The 18,010-nt window shown below is 45.8% G+C and overlaps 2 protein-coding genes across 3 annotated transcripts; both read right to left on the bottom strand.

The window, feature by feature from the left end:
* Positions 1-2,845: 2,845 nt before the first annotated feature.
* Positions 2,846-4,539, bottom strand: LOC100837260. Of its 2 annotated transcripts, none has more exons than XM_024458361.1 (2): positions 3,429-4,539; positions 2,846-3,344 (listed from the first exon to the last, which is right to left on the bottom strand). In XM_024458361.1, the coding sequence occupies exons 1-2, from the start codon at positions 4,262-4,264 to the stop codon at positions 3,176-3,178; spliced, it is 1,005 nt and encodes a 334-aa protein (XP_024314129.1). In that variant the 5' UTR covers positions 4,265-4,539; the 3' UTR covers positions 2,846-3,175. The 2 variants fall into 2 exon arrangements, with proteins under 2 accessions (XP_024314129.1, XP_003569390.1); XM_003569342.4 differs by having other exon boundaries at positions 3,436-4,538.
* A 5,691-nt stretch (positions 4,540-10,230) lies between these two features.
* Positions 10,231-15,540, bottom strand: LOC100836955 (cell division control protein 48 homolog C). Its single transcript, XM_003569341.4, has 15 exons — positions 15,098-15,540; positions 14,706-14,827; positions 14,531-14,619; positions 14,408-14,443; positions 13,910-14,003; positions 13,643-13,685; positions 13,461-13,555; positions 12,797-12,855; positions 12,209-12,708; positions 12,063-12,141; positions 11,405-11,973; positions 11,174-11,309; positions 11,015-11,083; positions 10,717-10,893; positions 10,231-10,614 (listed from the first exon to the last, which is right to left on the bottom strand). The coding sequence occupies exons 1-15, from the start codon at positions 15,319-15,321 to the stop codon at positions 10,501-10,503; spliced, it is 2,406 nt and encodes an 801-aa protein (XP_003569389.1). The 5' UTR covers positions 15,322-15,540; the 3' UTR covers positions 10,231-10,500.
* Positions 15,541-18,010: the final 2,470 nt, after the last annotated feature.

The raw sequence follows: 18,010 nt of genomic DNA, 5'->3' as shown, positions 1-18,010 counted from the left end.
ATAAAAAAAATCAGTAAACCAATAAAATCCAAAATACAAGACGGTTCAGCCCATCTTCTTCCTGAAGCATCAAGTACACTGAATTGTATGATGTGGGTGGCAACACTACCACTCATCTCCATTTTAAAGGAAAGGGCAGCCATCGATTCAGTAAACCAATTGCTATAAGAAAAGATTCAGTAAATCAATAACATCCAAAATACATGACTGCTCAGCCCACCTTCATCCTCAAGAATCAAGTAAACTAGATTGAGTAATTTCAGTTCAAGGTTCAGAATTTTGGACTGGATATATTTGGACTTGCATTTTTTTCCAAACTTCAAATTCAGATTTTACAAAGCTTGTGAGGACGGGAAGATTTTTCGTGGCACCATCTGACGTCCACGCATCGCAGGAGCGAAGGGCGAGCTTTCCACGTGCAATTCTGTACTATTCGTAATCCAAAGCAAGCCCATTTTTTTCTTGAAAGTAACTTTTTAAAAATTGCAATTTGACTTTATTTATTCGACAAACAAACTAGGTTACAAAATAGATCGAGAATAAAATAAACATGAAGGACAAATATCCCTAATAACGGTCCAAAACAAATTAGAGTACAATTAATGTTTTATATATCCATATATTTGCATCACTCTTTCGTTCAAAATGACGGGTGTGGCAACAGGTGCCATCATAATCTAGAACATTTAACGGCTCATAAAAGAGATTGTCCTAAAAATTACAGTCCTATCTGCTACCGAGCAGCCGATAGAATGCATAAGTAACTCGCGTGACAAAATAACAGTTCGTTTAACGAAGTCTAATGATCGAGACCAATGTTGACCACCCGCAAGGAACAAAAGCAAGCACTCCTACATTAGTACTTGCAACACACACGTTAAAGAAAGAGCGTGCACGTTGTCCTCTCTAGACGAGGAGAAAGGATGGAGGCGCGGAAGAATTGGACGACACTTTGGGAAAAGCAAAAGAAAGAAAAGAAGGTTGAAATTCCTAGGCCGAAGGTAAAATGCTGCTTCTTGTTCTAAACATGTGGAGAGCAGAGGCACAGGTTGCCGCCTTTTCAAGCCAATCCATTACAGTGTAAGGTGCAATGGAGAGCCGAACTGTTAATGTAGCATTCCAAGGAACCCGCGCGAGCAATTTCTTGGCTTTGGGGAAGACTAGATCCTCTTATCATCCCGGTCCCATCCCTGTCCGCGAAACAGAAGCACGTCTTGCATTTAGAAATTCGAACTTGAGCAGTGTGGTCTTACCCGATGTGACAAGTGTTCATGCACCTCTGGAACGCCCCCAAACTCGCACAGAAACGAAGGTCCAAACACTTTGGTTACACACCAAGATGCATGCATATCCAAGGAGTCTGCCGGTTGTTCTGAAACAAGCTGATAGACTATTAGGCGGCCCCTCTGAATTTTGCTACCATCGTGTCTTCCGGCTCCTGTCGAGAACGAGCAAGATGAACATGACGAATGTGCTCCTTTCCTTTGAAAACATGTGCAGGCTCACGAACGAGACAACACCCCACGGGGGGAAAAAATCAGCATTGCACGCAAACGGGGGCCACAGGAAACACATCAGGAGCGAGATGCAATAATGCTTTCGCCGTTCGTTTGATGCATAAACTGACGGTTTGGATAAAATCGCATCAGGATTGCACGGCAGCAGATGTCATCATAGCCGCTCCCAGCTACTATCTCCTACAGTACCTACTGGCTACTACTACTCCGTCGTTCCACAGCCCCTACCGAAGCAGAGCATCTCCCTCGTCTCCAAGCAGTCAAGATCCGCGAATCCTACCCATCACATTTCATGATTGCGCCGGCCCTTGCAAGTCTCTGCAGGGGGTTGCAGTTTTGTCATCAGTAGAAAGGGCACGAACAAGAAAACCAAAAACCAAAACAGAAACTCCCCTTTCACAGCTTAATAAAGAAAATTTTCCCACGGCCATCATGCTCGTGTGGACCCCCACCGCAGACGCACGCCAGGCCAAGGCAAAGCTCCTCCTCGGATTCGCTGCTAATGCTGACGGCAGTGCACAGCACAAGTCACGCAGCTTTTGCAAACACTTTGGTTAGCTACGCCATGGCTTTCCTAATTACAACGGGATTAAAGGCCCAAAGCCGAGGCAAAGGTCAGACTAAACATATGCTTTTCCCACCCTCCCTTTTTCCCCGTCAAAGCTAGTGTAGCTTTGGGCCATTCTCGCGACCTTTTCCCGTCGCCTCCCTCTCCCCTCGCAGAGTCGCACACAGACAGACACAGACACAGGCCATGGGGGCTGTGGTGAACAGGTAAACGAAAGGCGCAGCACCGAAAAGAAAGCACGGCCTGGCAGCGGGTGCTGGACGGGAGATAAACAAAGCCGAAAGAAACGGGGCGCGGCGCGGTTCCCCGAGCGGCCGTGAATCATGCACAGATCTTTGTCTTCACCGCCACCCACATCGTACGTACGCACATCGCTCGATTTCTCCCTTGCATTTCTATGCCTCCCCGGTTCATCATGGCGCTGCAACGTGACGGGGCCCAGGCCCCGAGCTTTTCCGAGATCCCAACTTCCGTCCGTCTTCATCTGCTTTGCAGTTTGCAGTGCACTTGCGGAGAAACTTAACGACTTCCTTGCGTGCAGAAGACACCGGGCTACACACACATTTAGAACACATCGTACCGTCTGCCTTGCATTATACGGTGCGGATTATTGACCGTCTTGTTGCTAAGTGTGGTCAACCCGCCTGTTCGATATATAGTGATAGGAATTTGAAGGAGATACCATGATTCATGCTCCGTCCTCGTATAATATAATGGTAAACGACAGGTAGTAGCGAGAGAATCTGATGACAGTCAATAATAGGCAAAGAATGTAGGATTGGATCGAGGGCCTAACTACATGTCGTGTTGCTGCAAATCTCTTGTGTACAAGGCAGAGGAAGAAAAGAAAAGGTTTGAACTGACACATCTGCTGCACGCTTGTACATGTGGGAGGTGGCTAAAGGAGCCTAAAAGGAGCTCTTTCCCCACGCCTAAACTACTGCAAAAGAACTCACTCCATCACACAAACACACCACACAAAAAGACGGTTAAAGGTCTCTGGCTTGCTAAACCACCGCATGTTCGTCAAGCTTTAACAATTTGTACTTGGGGAGGATTCTTCGTCTTTTCCTTGCTTCCTTTGCGAAATTCAGCGCGAAGCTTCGGTCACAGCCGCTTCCTCCGGAACCAGAATTCCGAAGCGAAATGGTGAGAATGCAAGGCAAAAACCCATGGCTACATCAACGCTTGGAAGGGCGTTTATGTTCCTGGATCGCTCCGCGAACGCAGCAGCGATGAGTCGCACTCCGACACGGACGCTGCACGGTGCAAGTGAGACGCTCGTCAGAAAGTCTTTCCAGTTTTAATGCAAAGGAATTGAGTGGAAACGGTCACGAACATACTACGTACCACGGTGCAGCGACTCCTTGCAGTGCGCGATGGCGCTCGCAATGCCGTCCTGCTTCTCGAGGAGCGAGTCGTCCCGTCGAGGCGGCGACGACGATAACGATTGGGCCGCCGCCGAGGTCTGCGCCGCGGAAGCCGAGCGGCTCTTCCGAAGCCGGAGATCCCCGGCGGCGGCTGCGCCGGGCGCCACCCTCCGCAGCCGCCTCGAGATCTTCTTCAGGTACCGCCTGAACACGTCACGCGAGGCCGAGGAGGGCGGGCCCTGGGCTTCGTCCGCCTCTTGGTCCGGCAAGGGCGAGCCGCCATGCCCGCCATACGCCGCCGCGAAGAAGAGCCTCGCGCTTCTGGAGCTCCGGGAGAAGCTGGCGCGGCCGCCGTAGAAGGCGGCCTTGGCAGACCCGAAGCTGAGCGTGCGCAGCTTCCCCCCGCGCCTGCAGCTCGCGCTGAACCGTGCCGCGGCATCGTTGGGCTCTGACGCGCAGAATTTCAGTCTCGCCGGTGGGGGCGCCCAACCGCAGCCGCCGAAGGAGAGGCGCTCGTAGGACGACGACGAGTGTGAAGCGGAGCTGCGGCTCCGTTGCAGCGAGATGACGAAGTCGGCCTCGGCGGCGGCGCAGGAGGAGGAGTCCTCGGACTCGGAGCCGGACTCGGCGCTGGACGCCGGCGCGGAGCAGCAGGAGGAGAGGTCGAGGTCGAAGAACGGGCCCTCGTCCTCGCCGTAGCCGTAATAGCCGCAGCCGCACGGGGTGGCCGGCGCCGTCGCGCTCGCGGTGATCGTCGACACCGCGCGGCGCCGGAAACGCCGCGCCGCCAGCAGCCGGAGGACCTGCATTGCGTACGTGCCGCCGTGCCCGTGCGTGCGCGTTCTGTCCGGTTGGCTTTGAGGCGTGGGGACTGGGGAGAGAGCTCGGCGTTTAGATTGACAATTTGGTGGTGCCCTGGTGGTGGTAGTAGTGGCTTTTAAACGGGAGCGGCAAAGGCAGCGACGTGTGTAATGTAACGAAAGGTTCGGGGTTGTTCTTTCTTTGATTTGGCGGTGTTTGCGGGGTGATGTGCCCACTCACTCCACATGTGTACGTGTAGAGCCTTGGCACGGGCGGATTCTTTGGACATTTGGTGTGGTGCGGGTCACCGGGTGTTTAGGCTAGTCATAAGTTAGAGTACCTTAGATAGTAACATAAGATGCTAACTAAACATTTTGGTGATATAGCATGATATTAAATGAAGAAAGAGAGGAAGGTGATAATTAGATATGTTACCATAACATCACACGAATCAAGGTAAGATGAGTCTACAAACTAATAAATAATACTATGCATGACACCACATATATGTTACTATCCATTATGAAAGTAGTAATTTAAACTAATAACATATACATGTTACTATTATAAGTTACTCCTCACTACGACCAGTCTTAGGATCCGCCGCACGGGCCTTGGCTGGCAAAGGAACATGGCGACGTACACTACGAATAAGATAGAGTCAGAGATCGGCAAGGATGAAATATACTTCGATATTTCGATGTTGCGCGTTTCAGGTGATTAATTTTTTTTTCCCGGAATCGGTGAGGCTCACAAGAAATGCTGCGTGTGATTTTAGTATCAGCGGACAACCGGTGCCAAATTGTCAATGCCCCTGATTTTACTTTTGTCTCTTGCTCACCAACCTGAAATGAATCCAGATGATGCCTACCGCTTACCATTCCGCATTGTTATAATCATGTTGGTTACCGACTAACTAAGCAAAGTCCGAAAAATAAATTATGCAAAGTGAAGTACACGTGTCCATACTCATACGCACTCATTTTCTCGAAAGAAAAAAAAAGCACATACGCACTCTTCGATAGTACCGGTACTACTTGTCAATCTTTTCGAATTCTTTTCGCACCTTTTGTTTTTATTTTTATTTGGGAACAAAGGCGATCCGGCGATGTACGCTTGATTGTTTATAACTCCTCATGAGTCCTCATCTTATGATCGATACTAATGACTAGCGGCAGAAAGTTGATGCTAAACATAACCACTATCCATTCGAAGGGAAGCCGCACTTCTCACTTTCTTATAAAAATCATGGCTACGTTCAAATGATATTCTTGGGTTCCTGGACCCTGGGACTACTTATGTCCTCGTCCTGTGCATGGGAAAAGACTCGAGAGAGCCCATCCGAGGCACAAGTTGCTACAAGGCCACACACACACACCCAACATAGAAGCTTCACAAAAGTCTGCGAACAGGTTTTGCAAAGGAACGGAGGAGTGTGGGCAGCGAAAGAGCGAGCTGCTGCTCTGCACCACTCGATCGATGACTGGCGATGGGAATTGACGGGCACCAGCACCAGGGCGCAGCGCAGTGCAGACGGAGCGCAGCATCATGCCATGCCATGCCATGCACAGATGCACTTGAGAGTCGTTGAGAGATGATGAGTCCAAGTCCATAGCGTAAGCTTTTACAGCCTTTCTCGCCTGCGCGCCCGGTCTTCCCTCCCCCGTCTGGTCCAGCCCATCTACAGTATCCTCGGGTCCAAAACTCAAATTATTCTGCTTGACCGATCCAGCCGGTCGTCGAAGCGCGGCCAGCTCTTCTCATTCAAGACCAGAATATCGTTTCTGTGCGGTACAGTACGGTACTACTCCCCGGGATCTGTGGTGAGTTAGAAGTACAATCGTATGCAATGTTTAATTTCGTGGGTTCGCCGAGGTTATTTGACCCTAACATTGTTGTGATGTGGTCATGGCATGCTACGTTTACCGTTTGCTTAAGGAAGATTTGAAGATACGCGATGGATCATGAGTTGAAGCCAGCTCCGGCACACCCTTTCGTACACAACAATTTAGCTTGGAGCTGGGGCTAGAAGTATGGCTTTTATTTCGTCTGGGCAGTTCATTTTTGTCAGGGAATAGTTGGGGGAATTAATCCAAAGCCCAGATTTGTTCCTTTCTTGTGGATAATTGTTTGTTTATCGTTTTGTGAGGTGTACCGAAAAGAAGTTAGATGCGTGATATGTCACGTGGATAGATTAGTCTTTAAAACTAATCTCAGAGCATTAGGAGTGAGAAAAAAGAAAAATAATAATCATGATAATAATGCAGTGGATTTCTCACGTGGCACAAGATGGACATGATTTTTCAGCCTCAAGGATAGACCAGGTCTTTTGTGCGCTCACCGGAGATAAATCCCAGATTTGACATCTTGTTTTGCTTGATTTTAGTTATACTAGTACATTGCCCGTGCGTTGCCACGGCCTTTAAACATATGCACACGAAAATTCACGTTTATAGAAAAGATGGAAAGGAGAAAAAAATGAACTAATCTCAGCATCACGTATATCCTTAGTTAACCTGAACAGTGTGTGCCAAGGGCAATGTTGACCTCTTATCTCCTATAGAAAGCAAACCCAAGCTTATCCCTAATGATCCAAATACTATCTCATCGAAGTCATGTCTGTAATTAAGGACATAAAGGCAAGCACCTAACTGCCACAAATAACTGAGAAGCAAAGGTACCGGCAAGTCTGGCATACATATAACATGTGCACAAATTACAGTGAGATGATAATTGGCGAGTTGTGAGACATGTAGCTTTGCCTATCTTATAGGCAGGGAGCTAATGGAATGAATTTCTGATACATCATCGGCTATCTTATCAAAAGAAAAAAAAACCATCGGTTCAAATCATTGTTGTTCTCATGTAGTTCCATACTTCCATATTTTTATCTCTAGAAAGTTCACCTTTAAATAGTGGCATTTTACTAAATCTGAGACACTTATTATAGATCAGAGGGAATATTTGTTTACTTTTGGCCATTGTGATGTCGATGGGTTATATCAGTGCTGGATGAACATCTTTAGTAGTTTACATTCCTCGAAAAAATAGCTTGTTAGTCATACAACATGAACATGCGGTGTAAAAAGCAAGCGATGGTTCTAATGCCCTACGCCTCAGAAAAATAATACAAATCCAAATCTACAAAAAAGCAATCTATCAGTTAAGAAAATTCAAGTTACCTGGTGAAGTTCTTCTAGAGTAACAACAACCGAAGCTGCATATCGTGCAGATGACTCACTTAGTGGTGTACTAAGTATTGAAATTCTAACTTCACAAAATACAGTGACTGTGAACTGAATTTTTAGTTGTATTTAGCAGTCCCTATTGTAACTTGAACTAATCAAACAGAGTGAGAAACAACACCACATATAAAGCCACTAATACAAGATGTTCAGAAATTAGGAGAGGAAGTGCATTGTCTGAGAGTTGTTCTGATACTTTAGAAATTTATTTTCAGAGATGGAAGCATCAAATCACATTTTGATTTTGATGAACACACAATATCTTGCATCTTCAAGATCACATCTCTCGATCGACAAATCCACCGAGCCAACACATGGTATCTTGCACCACCAAGATCACAACACCTCAATTGACAGATCACACACCCAACACATGAAGAATGGAATTGCACATAGAGAAAGAACCTATCCATCAGCTCTTGGACCTTGGCGAGGTCCTCCTAGGCGCAGTCACCACCTCTGCAGCCTTCCTGTTCAGTGACTTCTTCGCCGGAGCTTCAGCAGCTGGAACAGAAGCCTCCACGAAAACAGCCGTCGTCTTCAAAGACTTGTTCGCCGGCGTCACAGTGGGCTGCTTCTTCCCGTCCGACTCGCCGGACTCCGAGTGCTCCTGACATCGACGACCTCGCGGCTCGAGCCTCTGGACCTGCTCCTGGGACTTGACATCCTCCTCCTCGTCCGTCGAATTGGCATCATAGTCGGAGCTGAACGGATCTAGTGAGGCTGGCTTCAGGCCGGTGACGCGGGACTTTGCCTTGGCCATGGCCAACACCCCGACGTCGCGGCGCGCGCTGCCGCAGATCTTGATGAGGTTACCCTTGATGGGCACAGCCCTGCAGACAGAGGCGCTCGGAGATGAGACCGCCCATGGTCCAGTGCGCCCCGCGCGCCCACACGAGGAGTAGGTCGGTGACCGGCGCCGGCAGGTCCATGCAGGGCCCACGAAGTGGGCGGTGGCGGTGGGTGAGGAGCTGAACCGGTGACGGGGCTGCGGAGGTGCTTGAGGAGCCGGCAGTAGGAGTCTGCCGGAGGGAGGTGCGGTGAGGGCGCAGCTACGGGAGGGCAGCCGAAGGAAGGTGCGGGCGAGCTACGGAAGGGAAGAGGCGACGTGAAATCAGGAAAATTGGGACGGACACGAAAATTGATGCATGACGGACGATGAAAGAAATGTTTCTTTTTATTATTAGGTGAGATTTTTTTCAGTAAGTTGCACGTACTAGCGAGGTGAGAATGATAAATTGTCAATCCTAAGACACTCCACAAGTCTGAGCAGGAGTGCGTCTGTACATGGCGTCCGTGGATGTGTAAGGGTCTATGTTGTCAGTGTCAAGTAAAACGGCCGATACACCGTGCATGAACTTTTACCGGAAGGAGAACAGAAGCAGCAAGCTGCTTTTGCTTGTCAGCTCGTGCATTACTTAAGAAAAATAAATAGAGAAAAAATGATCCTAATTGGACCCACTCAGTGGATTGCATGTGCTCGACATAAGATAAGATGGTCTAAATCACCGGAGCTCGAAGTGTCACCTTCGTTTCCTGCTGGTTTCGTGCAAACTGTGGGTACTTCCGTCGCCGAGGTTCTGCTCGTGAGATTCACAGGACAGAATACATCAGCAACAGAAGAACACAGTCGACAGCACCTAGAAACGTTTGCACAGGCTTTCAAAATTTTGGTCTTGAAGATGGGCAACGCGAACAGCTCAAACGGGCAGGCTACGTCTTGGTCCTGGACAGCGCAAAGCAGAGCAATAAATAGATCCAACGACGAATGACATGCTGTCCAGGGTCAAATATTGAAGCTCGCCGTCATCCACAGCTCAAACACTGCCAAAAGTACCGGCAGTTACTCCTGTCAGTTGGTAGTACAACTGTTGGTGAAGTCATGGTTGTAATCCGCCCTTCCGTTTGGAAGTGATGGAAGCCGAATGAAGGACCGGTGTACTGCTGCACTTCCCGCGCTTAATCCGAAATGGCAGGGATAATGATGATGCAGTTGTTGGCGCAGGTCAAAACGGAGACTCCAGGATCCTAGGCATGACTCAGGAGAAGGGACACCTGCAATTCCGGTCATGAACTATGAACCACACACTCCAACAAGGCCATTATGTTGGTGTTCTCCTTCTTCTTAACTGTAAATACTAAGAAAAAAAGGTTTGCCTAGAAAAAACATAACTGTCGCGCGCAGAAGGGGTGCAGCCCCTCGCGGGTCAGTGCAGCCCCTCTAAGGGTGGCTTTTGGCCTTTTTTTTTCCTTCTCTATTCTACATCGAAAATTCAAAACCTTTTGGATAGAAAACCAAACTACAATTCGGTTTTAACCTTTTGCTTTCTGGCTTCAAAACTAAATATCTTGTCGATTTCTTTGGAAAACAAATTATGGTGTTTTTGTATAACGTCCCATGATTATCCGATCCAACGGTCTTACAATTATCCTGCCTTGTGTCTTTGTCATGTGCTGTGTCTTACTGTTGTCTTGCCTTTTTATGTGCCATAATTAGAGTAGACCACATTACAGGTTAGGGTTCAACATATGTACCAGTTTAGGCTAGGGTTTCCCGTCGTAGGTTGGCTCCTGTCACCATCACGCTGCTGGATCTCCACGTCCACGCTGGATCCCGTTGCCACAGCCGCCTTGAATAAGTAACCTTGTGACCCCAAGGAAACACATCCTGAATTTCGTTAAACTCGTGACAACTGACAAGTGAATGTAAAATACGCCTTCCTCTACTCTGCAGGAACTTGTGGGAACTTTAAGCTCCAATGATGCATCCCCCAAAACACGATTCAACATTATTCAATCAACATAAGGGAATTTTCCCAACCAATTAGTACATGGTGTAGTGAGACCTATCCCTAATTGAATAGCCTCCGATGAATCCACGGGTGAACCTAAACATCGCTTGACAGCATTTTCATCTGCTCTCCAGGTGCAGGACAATACGAAAGAAGGCCAAATGACATACGGCACATACATCTGTATATACAAATCTGAATCCTCCACTACAAGAAGTATGTGAGTTGCTCCTTCTTTCTCGACCCGCCCTTGCCGTAGAGCTCGTTCCATTGCTTGATGGCATTCATGACAGCGCCTTCACTAGCCAAGCTCGCCCCAACCTGCTCGTAGGATCAAATTTATGCTTGTTTGTTTAGCTTAGCAGTCTATATTTGGGGTGATGACAGCAAAATTGAAAAGAAAACGAGTCAACAGGAACTTACTTGATCCTTTGCATTTCTCAAGTCGTCCATGGTCAGCGACCTGAGAGCAACAGTCTCTCCAGTTTGGCCTTGCATGCCTTTCTCTCCTTGCTTGCTTTCCGAGTTCTCCACGCTCTCTTGATTTTTGGGGTTCGCTCCTGGCTCCCCCTTCACCTCCAGTGCGTTTCCTTTCTTATCCTGGGGCATCAAATTATCTATCATTAGCTGATGTAACTGAGATGATGTAGTTGGTACAAGAGACATGATAATATGTGAGCTCGTCAAATTTGGTTGAGGGAATTGTTTCTCTTGGTCTCACCCCCTTCTTCTTTTGTTCTTCCTGAATTAGCTCTCTGACAGGGCGGTAAGCAGCTGTCACGCAAAGATTCTGGAAAAGAAAAGAGTTTTGGTCAGTCAGAGAGTGACCACCGAATACATCGTTCCTCATTCTTAACACCAATGGTTAAAGAAAGTGTACCTTCAGATCACTTCCACTGTAACCTTCAGTCAATGTTGCAAGCTCCTTAAAATCGATACTTTCAACCTTCTCTTTCGACAGGAGCTTCTTCAAAATCAACTCTCTACTGTCCAGAGTTGGGAGGCCGACCATTATTCTGTTGGGCACAATATGAAACATCAACTCATCTAGATACAGCTAAGTTTCTTCAAGACAGAGTTTTTCATATAAAAACAACACGTTTAAACACACCTGTGCTCAAACCTCCTGATGATTGCTTCATCAAGGTCAAACGGTCTGTTCGTTGCAGCAAGGACAAGAATTCTTTCAGTCGACTTCGATAAGAGTCCATCCCAGTGAGTCATGAACTCATTCTTGACTCTTCGCGGCAGCTCATGTTCATTGGGGTTATCGCGTTGCCCTAACATGCTGTCCACCTCATCCACGAAAACGATAGCTGGTGCAATTTTAGCAGCCAGACTGAACAAAGCCCGGGTAATCTTCTCGGCCTCTCCAAACCATTTCGACAGGATGGTGGACATGGAGATGTTCAAGAAGCTAGCACCAGCTTCGTTTGCAATAGCCTTGGCAAGCATCGTTTTCCCGGTTCCAGGAGGTCCAAATAGTAGAATTCCCCTGCATGGCTTCAGGAGACCGCCACCATTGAAAAGCTCAGGCCGCTGAAGTGGAAGCATGACAAGCTCCTGAAGTGACTCTTTGATATCAGCCAGTGCTCCGATGTCATCAAATGTCACTCCTATTTGATTGGCCGGTATAACGGTTGGTCTGATCAGCTTTTCGAATTCATTGTCTGGAGCACTCTGCAAGTTAAGATGGCAAAAATGTAAATTACTCGTACTAAGTAAATTAGTACTGGCCAAAGATGATTGCTAGTTGGAAATATGGATACCTTCTTTGTGTCATCCTTCGGTTCCACAGTATCTTTCCCAAGGTTGCTCTCTTGGAAAATGCTTAATCCATGAGATAAGCTGTCAAAGAATCATGTTAAGAAAAGCTGGAGAAAGAGCAATGGACCAGCTTGATAAATTAGCTAACCTCTCAGAAGAAATAATGAGCTTTCCGTTTCTGTATTCAGGGTCCTTGTTATTCATCAAATGGTAAGAGACTGCTGGGGCCATAATTTCTCCAATGTAGCTTCCAACAGCTGTTAAATTGTCATCCGGATCAAATGAGTTTAAATCATCACACTCCAGACTGTTGGCTGAGAGCACATCTGCAATTATATTTTTAGCTTTTTGGCCCTCGGTTTTCTTAGTATCTTCTTCCATTTGGGTTTTCCATTGTGCAAGATGGGTCTCCTCTTTGGGGGGCTTAGTCTCCAGAATGTACGGGAATAGAGCACTGACATCCTCATCAACATCATAACTATCTTCATCAGATTCGAGGAACTGCGAACCAATTATCAACACTTGTCCAGACAATTTGCTCAACATTTTCTGGAACATGGAATGTGCTCTATCTGAAATACCAAGTAATATGTTGACATCCCTTATGTAAAGAATAACTGGATTGCATTCAGAAACGGAAATTATGATCTGCAAAAGGAAAATCAATAATATCAGCTCATAAGTTATCACATAAGGAATGCACTTCATCGATGAGGCAGCTGAATGCCTGAATTACCTTGTAAAGGGACTGTATAAGAATTTTCTCATCTAAATTCCAGCTCTCTGTAACTGACTCTGCATCAAAAAAGGAATTGTAAGTAACTCGTGCAAGCAGAATCATTATAAATCATGTCATGAAGTGAAAATTTCTATTTTCTTGACAACATTGACCGAAAATACATCTATCTTTTCACCAAGTTTTAAACCATCCACGCCTCATGAAATAAAAAAATACAAATCCAGCTTGGAATAGTGCAAATTCAAGTTTCTCTACTATTCACGGCAAAAGTTTTCTTTTTCTTTCTATATATATGGACTGGATTTGGATTGCAATGTTTTATAGACAAATAGATGCATGTTATGCCAATAATTCTTCATAATCATTAGATATGCTATCAGATATCAAGTACATTATCTAAAACAGATATCTAGTACATTGCCATCAAAAGAGATCACAGCGTTGATAGAGAGATCATAGATAAATAGAGCAGGTGGTGGCCTTAAGCTTCCCAACTACAGTTGGATGAATGATAAATCAATATGGAGAACACATTTTAATTTTACGAATAATGCATTAATGAGACTGTTTGAATTTCTGTGGCTGGTCGAAGGATTTAGATCAACAAACACGTGAACTGTGGCATAAGTGATGAGAAAATATTAAAATACAGACAACTCACCAAACTCTTCCAAAGAATCTGAGTCATGGCCAAGGGCGCCAGGTAATAAAGATACATGTACTCGAACAGAAGGTGTGTAACTAGCACAGCAATTACTGCAGAAGCAATAGGGAAAATATTGATTAGAGAATCAACAAAATAATATTTGTCTCAAGTTTAATAGTCTCATGTTGATGTATTACCCCGTCCTTAAATCCAGAATGTTCTTTCCATGATTCAATGATTCTGCATTAGTGTTTCATCAAAACAAAATCAGAACAGAAACAAAAATTGCAGCAAGTGTGGTGCATCACATGCGCAGTTAATAACAGAAGGGAGAATATAGCAAGTTTGATAGGAATAAACCATGCCAAAACAAATAGAGCACATAGTGGAGCTTCCGTAAATACCAGCTTACAAACGATAAATTAGTTTGGTTTCTCAAAAACTGAAAATGTTGATTTTCATACCTGTTGGTTCATCTTTCTTGCGGAAAAAGTTGAAAGATCCAACCAGACCAGACACTTTGTCCAAAGCTGCCTCAGTTAACGATCTTTTACGGACCTTTATCAAAGAGCAAATCATCAGAAATCCGATGCTTTTGCAATCTAGTAGATGCAACAAATGCTCCTATGCGGTACAAAATGTACCCTAACGATATACCTAGTAGTTGAACTAAATCCATGACAAGAATTTAGGAACGGAGGGAGTAACATTTAAGGACGACCCTTCTTAACTTCCACGTTTTGTTTCCTGAAGGAAGAAATGACCAATGGCCAAAAACCTGGCCGCCGAAGGCCGTGGTACAGGGGCCTCAATGTACTAAAGATAAAAATTGCAGGTCCACACAACAACTGATGCACTCACTGAAAATTCGGAATGCTCTCTGTCCCCCACAATATGAAGCAATACCATACAAACATGGATATGAAAACTAATAATAATAATAAGGAATTTAACAAACCTACCAGGCTACTGCTTGCGCTCCCGTATTTGTGTTCGATCTGCAATGGCATTCAGTGAAACAGTTTAGAATCAACTAGAACAATGCATCCGCAAAATTACAATTGTCTAAGTAGTTTCAAACTGACCCGGCGAGAGAATTGGGGAACATCTAAGAGCAGCAGGCGAGCGTTGAAGTGGTATGCCAGAGCCTTCGAGAGCGACTGAAGGTATGGTTCTGCAACAAGAGACGGGACATGTAAAAAGGGACAACCTTTGGCGATTCAAAGAAGCAACGTTGGGATGTGCTGTTTCGAGGCGAACCTGAGGGGCCGCAGAGCAGTATGGTTCGGCTGGCTGCGGAAAGGACCCGGATGTGCTTGGGCAAGCTCATCTTGCTCAGGTAGGCGTACGCGGCGCTCGTGAGTGCTAGCTTCGTCTCCTCGCTGCAATTAAACCATGGAACACATGTGTGATGATCAGCTGCTTTTCACCAAACGCGTTCTAAAATTTCTGTTGACGGAATAACACCTATAACATGACTTGCATTGACGCCAACAATAAAGAAATCGTCTGATCCTACCCACTAAATACCAGCCAAGTCATATACTAATCGCTCCCCGCCCCTACCAATCGAACGAAGGGGAAACATCGCTGCTTCTTTAATTTAATGGAGATCTTTAATCTCGAGAAGCTGCGCGGAGAGCCCCACGGACCTGAGGTAGTACGGGAACTCGTCGAAGGTGACGCCGGTCTCGCGCCCGTCGACCACAAGCCGCCGCAGCTCCGCTTCCACCTCCGCGCCCGCAGCGCCGCCGCCGCCGCCAGCGCCGCCGCCTGGGGTCGGGGAGGCCGTCAACCGGGCCGACACGAGGCCGAGGCCGACGCCCACGCCCACGCCGACGGCGGACGCGAAGAGGCTCCCGTGCCCGTGCTCCATGTGGTCACAGCCGCCGCAACGCCCAAACCCGACCGCCGCCGCCTCTTCTTCACGCGCGTCTGCCTACTTGGAGAGAAGCATGCAACTTTTGGGTTGGGCGAGGGGCGGATCGATCCGGAGGGTGGGTGGCGGTGCTGACGTTTATATAGAGTCAACAAGTCTACTACGCGGCTACGCCGTGGTCGGCCTCTGCGGAGGATTCCGCAAAAACGGTGAAATTTCCCGAGGCTCCGTTTGGGTTGTGCGGCGTTGGACTGCGGATGGATGGATGGGCTGGTCCCGGTGTTCTTGCAAGAGTTGGTTTACATCCGGGATCTGGTCATATGTCTTGGGTTTGATCTCCTGCGTCATAAGTTGCTCAAGCGTCCGTGAATTACTACAAAGAAAAGACTTGAAACACAGAAAATATGAAAAGTAGAAAAGTTTAAATGAACATATTTTATCCCTCTAAACACAACTCTGCCCAAAGATTGATTCTAGGTCGTCTCTTCAACACACTTGATTGTTGTTGCGAGTGGATCCAACTGATCAGATACATACGGCAGGCTTGGATGACCAAAGACATGGTTGAGTGTGCAACGTTACGCATAAGGTACCGCTGCTTTTTAGTTCCACGGTTTGTTTTTAGCGGACGTGGTTAAAGATACGCTAGAACTGAGTCATCTAAGACGTTTCTTACGTTACCATACTTGTGGCCCATGTGTTTTGGGATTTTGGCGCCTTTGGTCATTGTTGGATGTAATGGACATATGTCATATGAGTTGATATTTTCATAGAAAAATCATAGTCGATTGGGCTTTTATCTCACACAAAACACAAAATCCATTTAATTAGTGCACTGTATATGGTTGGATTAGTAGAAAAATAGCACAATAATACCCTTCTACTCTATCTAGACCACCCACTATGTAGACCAGTACACTAGCCTACTTCCACACCTAGAATGAGCAGGGTAGCCCCATAACTAACCAAATAAAAAAAAACTCTGCAAATTTATCACTCATGGATCTATTAACAATATTCATCTCTTGCACTACTAATGAATTTTAACTTTCATCTTCGATGTCCCGATATATTTGTGCTAGTTCTATCACTCTATCGTGCAAATTGACATGTGCGACAACGTGCACCATTATAATCTTATTATACATTAAAGGAGCACTATCTTTTACTAAGCATCATTCTTTCTTGGTAACACTTTCTGGTGAGAAGATATACGACTTTCATGTGTGTACATTTTGACGCTTATTGCCTTGCATTCACATCCCCTTCCCCGTTCTACCCATTGATGTCATACATAGTTAAATTGAGGCAAGTAGAAGACAATCTTGACTCTCTTGAAAGATTACATGTTCGGTCTTGTTGGTGTCAAGAGGGAGGGGTTCACAGAGGTACATTGTTTTGTTTCATAGATAGTTTAGTCTTTATATGTCTGGTTAGGTTACAGGGTTTTGATTTCGTCACATTTTCAGGGAACGAAATTCTATAAGACTGGGCACACAGAGCCCCGTGAGGACCTTCCTCGATCATTGAAATTCCGATTTTTATTAATATTTTTTATTAATTTTAGAGGATCTTCACTAAAATTTCACCAGTTCCACTCTAATTTCACATTCAAAGTGGATTTATACCAATATATTAAATTGGAGTTGGTGGTGATGGTACGGTCGCCGTCGTAAATTAACTTCGTGAAAATTATAACCAATATGCCACTGTCCGTTATTTTTTTTCCTTCAGTTTTTTTCACGATTTCTCCTACTCCGTCTTACAACCGACGCCACCACACCCGCATGCCGACCTCGACGGCGCCATGAGTTGCCTACACAGAAAATAAAAATAAATAGTTTGTGATTTTGTTGACCCGTAGCAACGCGCGGGCATACCTGCTAGTATGTAGAAATCTTAGTGAAAAGAAAATAAAATTTTAGTGAAACTATAATGACCCATTAATAAATTTGAAAATTCTAATTTTAGTACTACACCTATTTCACTACGGTTTTACTAGTACTAAATTTGAGTAACACCGAGAGGAGCCCGTGGAAAACACGTGAGACCCCATCCCACCATCCCGATTTTTTTACTGTATCTGCAGCGACCCTCATGCTAATGGCAGAGCACAAAATAAAAGTTCTTCATGTATCGGTAGCAACACTCATACTCGTGGCTTCATGATAAACAATCTTTAGTTTTTCCTCTCCAACGATGTGACCACGTTCTAGATGTCGGTGAAACCGAGCACTTTATATTGCGCCTACATCTTGAAAGAAGCAGAAGCAGACAAAAGGATGTACCATACGGACATTGATCAAGGGGCCACCATAATTCATGAACGCGTGTGAGGTCCTAATGGCGTATGACACGCACTGACTTTGTCACTTGTCTCCTCCTCCAAACTGAACCTGCGAGAATACAAGGCGTATCTACTCCGTTGTCTGTTACGTCAGTCAGGGCAATTCGTTGTCAAGTCCATGCAGCAAAATTAATTCTATCCTCCGAAAATTCAGGGTGTATTCTCAGGCTCCATGGAATTGGTGGAGCTGGTCATTCATGTCTCTGCTTTTGGGGTAATTTCGAAGATATTTAGTAGTTCTATCTTGTTGCATTTTTGAGGTAATCACAACTCCACCTACATAAAAATAAGCGGAGCTATCAATGACCACCTCCATCAAATCCATGTAACTGGAATTGT

The sequence above is a fragment of the Brachypodium distachyon genome, chromosome 2 (genome assembly GCF_000005505.3).
Source record: "Brachypodium distachyon strain Bd21 chromosome 2, Brachypodium_distachyon_v3.0, whole genome shotgun sequence".
In the NCBI taxonomy this organism is placed as follows: Eukaryota; Viridiplantae; Streptophyta; class Magnoliopsida; order Poales; family Poaceae; genus Brachypodium; species Brachypodium distachyon.
The sequence above is the reverse complement of the archived record's forward strand: the minus strand, read 5'-3'. Positions and strand labels throughout refer to the sequence as shown.

What these genes read in the sequence shown, in the direction of transcription:
- LOC100837260 (XM_024458361.1), bottom strand. Translation starts at nt 4,264, where the DNA reads ATGCAGGTCCTCCGGCTGCTGGCGGCGCGGCGTTTCCGGCGCCGCGCG. An exon ending in TCGCTGCACCGTGGTACGTA is followed by an intron (nt 3,345 to 3,428) that starts GTATGTTCGTGA and finishes TGCACCGTGCAG; the next exon opens with CGTCCGTGTCGGAGTGCGAC.
- LOC100836955 (XM_003569341.4), bottom strand. Translation starts at nt 15,321, where the DNA reads ATGGAGCACGGGCACGGGAGCCTCTTCGCGTCCGCCGTCGGCGTGGGC. An exon ending in ACTGCTCTGCGGCCCCTCAG is followed by an intron (nt 14,620 to 14,705) that starts GTTCGCCTCGAA and finishes CTCTTGTTGCAG; the next exon opens with AACCATACCTTCAGTCGCTC. An exon ending in CTCATTATTTCTTCTGAGAG is followed by an intron (nt 12,142 to 12,208) that starts GTTAGCTAATTT and finishes ATTCTTTGACAG; the next exon opens with CTTATCTCATGGATTAAGCA.